General features: G+C 43.7%; 1 protein-coding gene across 1 annotated transcript in view; it reads right to left on the bottom strand.

The window, feature by feature from the left end:
* Positions 1-2,815: 2,815 nt before the first annotated feature.
* The window catches only part of Znf143 (zinc finger protein 143), a 38,698-nt gene continuing 29,072 nt past the window's right edge, over positions 2,816-12,441 (bottom strand). Inside the window, 4 exon segments of the mRNA XM_059268910.1 lie at positions 2,816-3,965; positions 5,139-5,285; positions 7,491-7,652; positions 11,019-11,167. Coding sequence (XP_059124893.1) covers positions 3,882-3,965; positions 5,139-5,285; positions 7,491-7,652; positions 11,019-11,167 — 542 coding nt within the window. The 3' untranslated portion in view covers positions 2,816-3,881.

Below are 12,441 nucleotides of genomic sequence, written 5' to 3' on the forward strand. Positions count from 1 at the left end.
AAGTGTAGGTTTTGTCCTTGGCAACAGCTTTTCACTGTGCCCACTTCTGTTTCCACTGCCTGATCACTGGTAAATAGTTGCTGACAGGCAACTGGCCTGCAATCTTCCTAAAAATATTTATTATCTGATACGTGTATGTGTGTGTGTTCCTGACTGTATGTCTGTGCACCACATGTACCCTTAAAGTACAGAAGTAGCACCAGATACCCTGAAGCTGGAGTTATAGGCCATTGTGGGTCACCTGACATTGGTACTGGGAACTGAACTTGAGTCCTCTGCAAGAGCAGCAAGTGCTCTTAACCACTGAACCATCTCTTCAGCCCCTGGCCTGCGATCTTAGCTGAAGCCAGGAAATACTGGATGGCAAGTTCCTCAGGTTGAAAAATGGAATCCAATTTCAGCACCAAGTACAGTTTTCCAAGTTGCTTATGAGCTCCATTAGTTTGGTCCCAAGGGTTGAAAGACATGGAAGCGAAAGACCTGGCCCTCTGAGCCTTGTGGTTTGTGGAGGCCAGTGGAAGTCATCTGAAGCACACACTGTAGGCAATGTGTTTTCTCTCTCTCTCTTTTTAAAAATTAACTAATTAAGGGCTGGAGGGATGGCTTAGTAGTTAACAGCACTGCCTGCTCTTCGAGAGAACCTGGGTTCAGTTCCCAGCACTGACATGGCAGCTCACAGTTACAGGGGATTTAATGCCCTCTTCTGGCACACAAGCAGTACAGACATACCTGCAGGGAAAATACCCATGCACAACAAAACAAAGAATCACAAGGGTGTGTGTGGGGGGTGTGTGTGGTGTGTGTGTGTGTGTGTGTGTGTGTGTGTGTGTGTGTGTGTGTCAGAGGACGACTTTGCAGTCAGTTCTGTCCTTCCAGCTTCCAGGGTTGGGCGATTGAGGACAGGTTTCACAGTAAGCACTTTTGCCCTCTGGGCTGCTGTCTTCCTGGGCTTGCAACAGCTTTTGCTGGGGCCTCAGGCCACTTCAGGGTAGAGCTGGTTGTTTTTCCTGGAACGAAAGTATTAGGCTCAGTCCCTCCTGGATCTTATCACACAGGCCGATACTCAACATGCTGTTTGCTGGCGTGGATTTGTTTTAAGTGCCTTTGGAGGATTTATTTTCGGGAGAACTTTCCAGTGCTTCTGTTGAGACCCACAGCAGTTGTATACCTTGAGGGAACATGCTACCTTGCTAGACACTAGATGGGTTGGGGACAAAGAACAGCACCCTATGTCCTGTTTTCTCTGGGTGCCAGTAGGAAGGCTTTTTTTTTTTTTCCTTCTTCTTCTTTTAGCTCTGAATAATAGGGCTTATCAGAATTGTCTAGCTAAGTGCTGGTCAATCTGGCTGGCATGGGGCCTGGAATGGAGTGAAGCACGCTAGAGTCTGAGTACAGGTGGATAAAGGCTCAGAGAGGCCCACAGTTCAGGTTTTCATGTTGAAAAGAGTAAGCCCATCTAGGCCACCCTGAGACCTCACATATTCTCCAGTCTGCCCACCATACCTCAGACGGGTACTCTATGGATGTGTACACATCACCATCATGAATGAAGGCTGGACCTAGGGATGACTAGCACAGTGGCATGTACTTACAAAGGGCCTTGCGTGAAAAGTAATCAGTCCTGAAGGGCTTCTCTAAATGACTACTCATGACTCATGACTTCAGGAGATCAGAGAACTCGATCAAAGGAAACATTCACATTAAATGAAACAGCACATTTTCGTCTTTGTATCATACAGCTTGACATGAAATTGGCCGTGTTAGGGCTCTGACACCCCAAGCTGGGTGAAAGACAGGAGTGGTGGCTGAGACACCTTTGCCCTTCCCTCTGAAAGCCCTGAAGGGTCCCTTGCTGAACTCTCAACATTAGTCAATGGTATGGGGAAGTTTGCCCGCAATCCCAGCACAGACGGCTTCAAACTCCAGGTCAAGTAGAGCTATACAGTGAGACCTTGTCTCAAAAAAAAAAAAAAAAAAGAACCAAAAAACAAAACAGAACATAACAACAAAAACCAAGGGGCTGGAGAAATGGTTTTGCTTTAAGAGCACTAGCTACTCTTGCAGAGGATCTGGGTTCAGCTACCAGCACCCACATGTTAGTTCACAACTGTCTGCAATTCCAGTTCCAAGGGACCTGATGCCCTCTTCAGATCTTCATGGGTACTGCACAAATATAGTACATAGATACACATGTAAACAAAATACCCATACACATAAACTTTTTAAAATTTATTTTTGTTTTTTGTTCATTGGTGTTTTGCCTGCATGTATGTCTGTGTGAGAGTGTCAGAAGTCCTGGAACTTTACAGACAGCTGTGAGCTGCCATGTGGGTGCTGGGAATTGAACCTGGGTCCTCTGGAAGAGCAGCCAGTGCTCTTAACTGCTGAGCCATCTCTCCAGCCCCTCAAAATAAATCTTTTTAAAAAAGGCTTTCATCTCTTGCTTTGAAGCAAGCAGAAGCTATCAAACAAAAGTCATCTTGATACCCCCCCCCCCTTCCCGTTATAGCACCTTACATTCCAGGCTCCTGAGGTATAGTAGAAAACCCATACTGGACATGGAGGCAGAAAGCCAGGGCTGTCCAGTCTTGGCCTGTTCTGCCTTTTAGAACTGCCGGGCCTGGGTAAGTTGGAGATAATAAATCTTAAAATTTCCCAAGACTGTTGAGTACACAGTACTATACAGAGAAGCGTTTGTTCTTTGCCTATCCAGGATATACTCTTGGCCTGTGTATATAGGATTACACTGTTATATTGTAGGTCCTTGTACAACTTCTCCAACACCAGATCAATTTAATGAAACAAACAGAAAGTATTGTTTTAAAAACTGCTGTATTCAAAATCAATAATAAACTTTAGGGTAAATAAGCTTTAAAACAAAAGCTTAAGAACAAAAATAAATAATTTACACAACTCACTAACCCAGTTTTTTCAGTAAATCAGTTTCCAGCCATAGGACTATAAGCCTGAGCTGGACCCATGGGAAACCCTCATAGTTGATTATCATAAAAAACAGTAGCAAAAAATCAGAAGGCTGAGTAGACTCTGTAACAATCCAAACACTGGATATTCCTTCTTTGTCTTTTGAGGAAGTATTTACTCTGTAGTCTAGATTGGCCTGGGATTCACTACACAGCCCAGGCCAGTCTCAAATTTATGGCACTCCTCCTGCCTCAGCTTCCTTAATACTGGGATTACAGGCACAAGCTACCGTGCCTAGCTTCCAACACTGGATTTAATGTTTACTTTAAAATAACCAAACTTTTACATTTTGTACACAATCCAATGTAATGCTAAAATAATTAGCATTTTAGTTTGAAGAAGCATTATATAACAGGCATGGGACACTATAAATGAGGTCTTCAATTCTTGAAATACAAATAAAAAGGGGTGTATGGTGGGAAAAAAATCCAGACACTAACTGGAGGGACATCTGAAGGCTTGCATCCTTTATTTTCTGTGATGGCTTTGAAGTTATGATTGTTTGACATGTAGAGCCTTCGGCACATTAGATACAGCCTTTTTTTTTTTTTTTTTTTTTCACAGTAAGTTAAAATCTCATCTTGACTCTGTATAGACCTGGATGGTCTTGTGGGTGGATTCCAGAAGTCTGCTGTGTGATAAAGAGTAACATGAAGGATTGCTGTAGTGCCCTAATTTCATACTTCCTTTTACACAATCAATCACTTTGGGAATTTATTCCAGGGGCTATGTACACAAAAGTGTCAAGAAGAAAATGTTCTCCACTCTTGCATAAAAAACGTGTACAGTGCTTCAGGAATGGAACTTCTGCTCTGCCAGGCCGGGCCTCGCCTCAGGGATCTCTGCAGCCAGAAGATGGGAGTCTCCTTCCTCCTATTTTATTGCTCTGTGGTTGAGTATTAATCATCCAACCCTGGCGTTTCTCCTTGTTGGATCCTAGATGCTATCCTGATGGCTTCTTCCAGAGATGGCTGTTCTCCAAGCTGAAAGCAGATCACACGGAACATCAATAATCCAGAGTCCTGGTCTAGGTGATGAATCCAGAGAATTGTTAATGGTAGATGTGTCATTTCTCTCTGTAATTCTGATGCTTGGGAATGCTAAAATATTAGCTAACTTGATTACTAATAGATAAAATCAAAACTTCTAATTACTTACTTACTTACTTTACGTTCTTTAAATGCCACGTCAGCACAGCCAATGGAGCACTTGCTCAGCAGCTTGCTTCTGCATCCATGCACTAAAGAAAACTAATGGCTGGCATTTCCCTGTTTGTCAAGTAAACTAAAGAGAAACCACTCCTTATACAGAGGGTCTGTGCACCTGGCATGCAGGGTTTATATTTTCTGCTGGGAACAGGGACTCTTCCCCAGAGAATGCTTCTTCCATGTCTTCTGACACACCTCACTTTGGGGCTGTGTGGGCACTCTTGGAGGAATCACTGAGGGTCTGTTCACAGCAGGTTCACCTCCAAGGAGTAGTTCTCATGTGCCTCATAAAACCCCGCCTCGTTAGACTCCATCTTGACTGTGAAGATGGCTGAGTACACACAAGGACACATGCCTGACAATTTTCTCTTGCTATAAATTCCCCGAGAATATGCCAAGCAAAGTCGTAAAGAACACTGTTAGTTTGTTTTGATTAAGGCCTCATATAGCTTAGGCCAATGACCTTCATTCAACTTTTGATCTTTCTGCCTCCACTTGCGTGTTCAGATTATAGGATTGAGCTACCGGGCCTGGCTTGTGGTCCTGGGGCAGACCCCAGGGTTTCATGCATTCCAAACAAGCACTCCACCAACTGAGCCATACTCCCAGCCTAGGCTGGGTCTTTTTTTTTTTCTGGGCGGGGTGGGGGGGAGGTGTTCTGAGAAAGGGTCTCTACATAGCCCTGGCTGTCGTGGAACTATGTAAAGCAGGCTGGCCTTGAACTCAGAGAGCTCACCTTGCCTCTGCCTCCTGGGATTAAAGGCACACGCCTCTATTGCCTGGTTTCTGGTCATTCTGAGATCACCTCCATTACAGTAATTGTCTTAAAGCAAGGTAGGCACCCAGATGATTTTGTGCATGGCATAAGCACTGAAAGTTACACCTAAGCCCAGCGTGCCAGGTTGAGAACTAGGTACTGCTGCTGCTGCCCACCTAACTTGTACTCACCTGAACTGCAATCTGAGTGCCATTGGACGTTGCCACTAAGGTCAGAGGTCTGGTTTCTGTAGTTACTAAATGATGGCTATGTTGTTGGTGTCCCATTTCTGAAGAGGCTGTATGGAATGCTGCCAGGTCTTGAGCCACAATTGCAACCTTAAGTGAAGCAAAATGAACAAAACACACATGAAAAAATTACCTATGACTCAAAGAGATTGAAGTCTATTTTTTTTGTGAGGGACCAGAGATGCATAGGCACTTCCTGCTAGAACAGACCTTATGCACTGTCTAGGCTGGACTGTTTCATTTGAGGAAGTTAGGGCTCCCTCAGAAAGGATTTACCTACAATCATGAAGTAAGTTGATAGCAAAACAGGTAGAGAGTACTGTGGGAGCCCACAGAGGTGTCCTAGTGAGATCTGAGCTTGCTTTACCAGCAGGACTGCATAAGTGGATGACTGGATCATGGACCTGGGTACCAGGTATTTGGAAAGGTCTACACTTGGCTATATCTAGCAAGGGAGAGGTCTTTTTCCTCACCCCATGGCAATTGTTATAAAAAGCCCTTTTGAATAAAGTTCTGGGGCCATGCGATGGTGGTGTACATCTTTAATCCCAGCACTTGGGAGGCAGAGGCAGGAGAATCTCTGTGACTTTGAGGCCAGCCTGGGCTACAGAGTGAGTTCCAGGAAAGGCGCAAAGCTACACAGAGAAACCCTGCCTCAAAAAACAAAATAAAACAAAAAACAAACAAAAAAATTTTGGGCCGTTGGGTATTAACCCAAGTCCTCCCAAAACTCTCCTGTGTTTCTGTCTTTCCTCTCATTGGCTAGGCCTATCACTCTTTCTACAAGTTTCTCGTCCCTCTCTCCTCAAGAGTACTCTGGGTAAAAGTGGGAGCTGGCCTCTCACAGAGTACTGCAGAAATGGATCTGCCATGTCTAACTCACTGGCTAGAAAGATGAGGCTGTTCCCAGGTTCTGCTATCCTAAAGTGGATGCTGAGAAAGTTATAAATGTCAACTAACGCACACCACAGATGCCTACTTATTCCTGAGTGTGGACTGGACAATTTCCTCCTTTTGTATTTACAATTAGCTTTCCATTTAACTGGGGAACCTGGAAAGACTGGTGATATGACTGACCAACAGCAACATCTCCTTAAGAGACACTCCCCACCTAGACTCAGGGATCTTTGCAGTGTCTCCTGAAGCCTCTTGCCACAATGACAGCTTAAGTTATTTATTTTTATTTTATGTGTATGGGTGTTTTGCTTGCATGTATGTCTGTATACCATCTGTGTGCCAGGTGCCAGGTGGCCAGAAGAGGGCATCAGATCCCTTGGGACTGGGGTTACAAATGCTTATTAGCGGCTCTGTGTGTGTGCTGGGACTTGAACCAGGTCCTCTGGAAGAATAGCCAGCATTCTTAACCACTAGCTTTGTTCTGGTGGTGTTTTTGAGACAAGGGCCTCACTATGTAGCCCTTGGAAATTGCTGGCTTGGAAATTGCTCTGTACAGCAGGCTAGACTCAAAGATCTCCTTGCTTCTGCCTCTCAAGTGCTTGGACTAAAGACTTGCACCTGTATGCCTAGCTGGAGGTGTTTTTTGATTGTTTGTTGGTTTTTTGAGATACCGTTTCTCTGTGTAGCTTTAGATAGAGCCTGTACTAGAACTTGCTCTGTAGACCAGGCTGGCCTCAAACTCACAGAGATCCGCCTACTTCTGCCTCCCAAGTGCTGGGATTAAAGACATGCGCCACCACCGCCCGGCACTGTATATGTGTTTTTAGATAAAATTTAATTTTAATGGGTTTATGTCTATGGAAGTATATGCTATGTGTGTGTGGGTACCCTTGGAGGCCAGCTGGAGTTATAGGCAGTTGTAAGATGCTTAACGTGGCCAGGCATGGTGGCACATGCCTTTAATCCTAGTACTGGGGTGGCAGAGGTAGGCAGATCTCTATGAATTCAAGGCCAACCTGGTTTACAGAACTAGTTCCAGGACAGCCAGGGCTACACAGAGAAACCCTGTCTTGAAAAACCTTAAAAAAAAAAAAAAAAAAAAAAAAAGCCTAAGGTGGGTGCTGGGAACTGAATTTGGGTCCTCTGAAGAGCAGCGAGCGCTCTCTTGTAACCACTGAGCTGTCTCTCCAGTCCCTCATTGCTTCCATCCTGCTGTGAACTTTATGGTGCTGATGTAACTATCATTCCTATTTTACAGGTGGAGAAAAAAACAGCTTCGAGGACTAAAGAAGTTATAGTCGGCCTGAAGTTCACATGCCTAAATAGGAATTGTACAGCACAGCTTCTGTGCAAGTTTTGACATCGATGTATGTACTAACAGTGAACAAAAGTAGTTACCTGCTGTCCTTCTGTGCCCTCGGCGGTGACCATAGCCACAGAGTGTGTTCCTGCTGAGGAGATGACTGCATCGTGAGTGGGAACCGTGATAGGTGTGCCATCCTGCGTTACCATGGTGATGGTGTTGCCAATGGCCTGCATGTCAGCTTGAGATATGTTGACCTGCAAACACAGCGCATTTTACAAATCAGATGTTTCTTGTTACATTTGGCAATCTTAACTAAGGACAGAGCATAATCCTCGTATAGGTTTACTGTGTGGGAGCAAATAAACATTTTACAGTGGAATAAACTCTTTAACTCATCAGACAAGTCAATGTCTGTTTTGTTTGTTTGTTTTTGTTTTTTGTTTTTTTTAGACAGGGTCTTGTTCTATTGCCTACAATGGCCTGGAACACTGCAGTAATCCTCCTGCCTCAGCTTTCTTCTCACTGAGGTTACAGTTGTGAGCCACTACGCCCAGCTTAGACCCTTACTTCTGCCATAATCTAATATCTTTACAGGTACTGGGCCTAACTCTTCCCACTCTAACCATCTCTATCTTGACACCTTGCATCCTGCACAAACCTCTGTTCCCTATGGTCTAGCCATCCTGTGTGCGCTTTTCACCTGTCAGCTTCTTCTTCTTATTTCATTTGTATTAGTGTTCTGCCTGCATGTATGTCTGTATAAGGGTGTCGGATCCCTTCTGTGTGTAGCCCTGGCTGTCCTAGAACTCACTTTGTAGACCAGGCTGGCCTCCAATCCACTGAGATCCACCTGCCTCTATCTGGTGGATAGAGGAATTGGAATTATAGACAGGTGTGAGCTGCCATGTGGGTGCTGGGAATTGAGCCTGGGTTCTTTGGAAGAGCAGTCAATGCTCTCAACCACTGAGCCATCTCTCCAGCCCCACCTTTCAACTTCTTTACAAACGTTCTTAACCCCATTTTCTATCACCTCAAATCTGCATCTGATATCCTAGCCACTATTAACCACCTGCAGCCCCCAGAAGGGGTCACACTCTGTCACATTTTCATGGCTTTGTCTGGCAAGCTCATGAAGATCCTTCAATGCCCACTGAATTACCTTCTATGAGAAGATCATTCTAAGATTTCTTGAGGACGGATTATTTATCTTCTCTCCCAGGCTGCCAGAGTAGTTTATATACCTTTCAAATATTTACCCCTGATCATGAGAAATTATCACTTGATTATGTTAGAAATGTCTCTTTCTAGACTTTGACATCACTCTTTTGTACTAGTCAAACTATCTAAAAAAATGTCTTCATGGGCTGGGTGGTGGTGGTGCAGCACTCAGGAGATAGAGGCAGGTGGATCTCAGTGGATTGGAGGCCAGACTGGTCTACAAAGTGAGTTCTAGGACAGCCAGGGCTACACACAGAAGAAATTCTATCACAAGCAAGCAAACAAACAAAAAACAAACAAATAAACAAATAAAAAGTCTTCATAGAATAGAAGGCCAAAAATATCTGAATGACTCAGAGAATGAAATAAAATGGAGGAGTAAGTTTAGAAAGAACACAACATCGAGATGACAGTTTTGGGATAGAATTAGTCTTACTCTGCAGCATTTGAGAGAGCCATGGATGAATGGTATAGAGATGGGTTCCCTATAAACACTAGCTACTCAACACTGCTACTGGCTGCATGGAAACTGTCAGATCATCACATCTCATTAGAGGCTGTTTTGGAGTTGCTACAGAAGAAATTGCTCCTTCAGGGAGGAAAACTAGATCAGACAACATCATACAGATTCTGTATGTAATCAATTATCTGATTTAGAAAAAGTGTCAGGACAGATGGTGAACCAACATCTGTTAGGGGTTAGGCAAATACGTTTATCTTGCTTGTCAGTCAGTGGACACAAAGCACTGTGTGGACGCACAAGACAAAGGTAGGGATATGGGTGCATGTGATGGTATGAATGCACTGGTATTTCTCAATCCTGAATATTCTGCCTCCTAGCTAATATCAGCATGTTAACAGCTACAAAACCGGGGTTGGGGATTTAGCTCAGTGGTAGAGCGCTTGCCTAGCAAGCACAAGGCCCTGGGTTCGGTCCTCAGCTCCAAAAACAAACAAACAAACAAACAACAACAAAAAAAGTTACAAAACCAGGACAGGAGTGGTGGCACAACCATAATCTCAGCACTTGGAAAATGAAAGCACTCAGGAGGCAGAGCCAGGCGGATCTCTGTGAGTTCGAGGCCAGCCTAGGCTAAAGAGTGAGCTCCGGGAAAGGCGCAAAGCAACACAGAGAAACCCTGTCTCGAAAAACAAAAACAAAAACAAAACAAAAAAAGTTATCAAAACAAAGAAAGGTGGGGTATGGTGACACACAGCTGTAACCTCAGATCTTGGTGGGTGAGGCAGGAGGATTTCTGTAAATTCAAGTCCTGGTCTACATAGAATTCTAAACCATTCAGGGCTGCATAGTGAAACCCTGTGTCAAAAGCCACCCAACCAAACCAACCAAACAAGCGAAATAAAACAAACAACAAAGGGCATACTGACTGCAGGAGGAAGTTCTAATACAGATGGGCAGGAGGAGAGCTCTCCATGGAAGACAGAACATCCTGGTAGTCCATGTGCTTGTGTTTTGTTTTGTTTTACCAAAACTAAAACAACCCATTCCACTACTCTCTTTTTTTCCCCCTCTCTGTGTAGCCTTGGCCGTCTTGGAACTAGTTTTGTACACCAGGCTGGCCTCAAACTCAGAGCTCCACCTGCCTCTGCCTCCTGGGTGCTGGGATTAAAGGCGAGCACCACAACCACCCACAACTTTTTCTTTTTTAAAAAAAGACTTATTTATGTATTTTATATATTTGAGTATTTTGTCTACATATATGTCTGCACACCAGGAGATGGCATCAGATTCCATTACAGGCAGTTATGAGCCACCATGTGAGTTCTGGGAACTGAATTTAGGACCCCTGGAAGAGAAGCCAGTGCTCTTCACTGCTGAGCCATTCTCCAGATCAGACCCAGTACGTTTGAAGGTCCCAGTCTCCTTGTGGTTCTGACCTGTCACTTCACCTTTGAGTCACACCAGTCAATACCATTTGTTTTCTACAGACATAAACACCCTCTACTATGACTACTTTTTTACATACTATCTTTTTCAGCAGACTATGGAAAACCTCTGGGTGATCGACCACTGCCTAGAGCAGTGGTTCTCAACCTGTGGGTAGTGACTCCTGGGGCAGTCAAACAACCCTTTCACAGGGGTCGCCTAAGACCACCGGAAAACACAGGTATTTACATTCGGATCCAAAACAGTAGCAGAATTACAGCTATGAAGTAGCAATGAAAACAGCTGTTGTGGCTGGGGGTCACCAAAACATGAGGAGTTGTATTAAAGGGTCACACGCAGCATTAAGAAGAAGTTTGAGAACCACTGGCCTACTGGCCGAAGTCCAAACTTCATGCTTTGCTACTCAAGGGTTTCCTCCATGGGAACTCAGCCTGTCTTTCAATCACAGGTGCAGAGAAATATTTAACTTTCTTGACTTTTAGTAGATACTTACATGTTGAGTGCCATCCTGGGATATAAGTGTAACTTGTTGACTCAACCCAGACTGGGTTACTGTGGCTACCTGTGTAGATACAATGTCCTCTCCTTCTACACCCGTAACATATGTGATCTGGGACCCTTTAAGAACATCATCACCTTGACCTGTTTAAATAAATGAATAATTTATTTGACCAACTAACCAATCTATTTAGACAACATTTTAAATATGATACAGAAAATTGAATTGAGAGCCGGGCACGGTCATGCATGCCTGTCATTCTAGCACTCAGAAGGTGGTTGGGCAGCCTTGGCTATGCAGGGAGTTCAAGGCCAATCTGGGTTGTACAAACCTTTGTCTCAAAAAAACAAACAAAAGGATTTTTATATTCTAAACCATGAAAACAGTTTTTAGGACCTCGTCTTAATTTTTCTATCTTCACTTCGGCCAAGCCAAGCTAAATCAAACCCTATCCAACAACTTTAAGTGTTCTGATTTGGGAAGGCCTCGCCTTTACACTTAGATGGAGTGATTTGTGCCACTGTGCATATCCATACTGGGTACATGAACGGAGGAATTATACACAAAGACAGATTTGCCCCTCCAAGAGAGTAAGTCTATACCAAGTTCCTTAAGTCACTTAAGATTCATGAAGGTAATAAAAGAGTCTCTATAAACATTAACCACAAAACCAGAATGGCTTGTACACACAATCTACTAACTACTCGTCTTTTACACACGTGATGGACAGCAAGCTATTGGTACACAATGACATCACTGTGTAGAGACTATGCAATGACATGTTATCTGAGCTGAGGTTAATCATTTAATAAGTAACAGAACAGGAACTCCAGTCTAGTTCTTTTTTCACAAAGAATTAGCAAGGGAGCCAGGCAGAAACCCTGTGTCAATAATCCCCACCACCTAAAAAGGGATCAGAAAGTGAATGACAATTTCAACATCTAAAACTGCTAGACTGGGCAACCAGGAAGATTACTGACCTCTCTCTTCTCTCAACACTTGCCAGCTCCCATGGAACAAACAAGAAAGTCCCTCTTCAAAGAGAAACTTAATACTCTAAGTACTAATCTAAAAATACTGGTATATGAAGGATTTTAGTGTGCAAATTTACCTAGTGTGTGTTCAGATGGTGACAGTCACTGAAGTGTAATGTTCTTACATATATCACTTTGCACCTTTTCTTTTCAGTTGTTTATATACCATTATTCCAGTTTTACAAACCCAGGGGATCATGTGAGAAAAAGGAGCACAAATCTGTATTTTAGAAAAGCAATCATAGTTGGGTTTTTTTTTTTTTTTTTTTTTTTGTTTGTTTTGAGACAGGGTTTCTCTGTGTAGCCCTGACTGCCCTGGAACTCACTCTGTAGAACAGGCTGGCCTTCAACTCAGAGATCTGTCTGCCTCTGTCTTCCGAGTG

Source organism: Peromyscus eremicus, chromosome 1 (assembly GCF_949786415.1).
Source record: "Peromyscus eremicus chromosome 1, PerEre_H2_v1, whole genome shotgun sequence".
Taxonomy (NCBI): Eukaryota; Metazoa; Chordata; class Mammalia; order Rodentia; family Cricetidae; genus Peromyscus; species Peromyscus eremicus.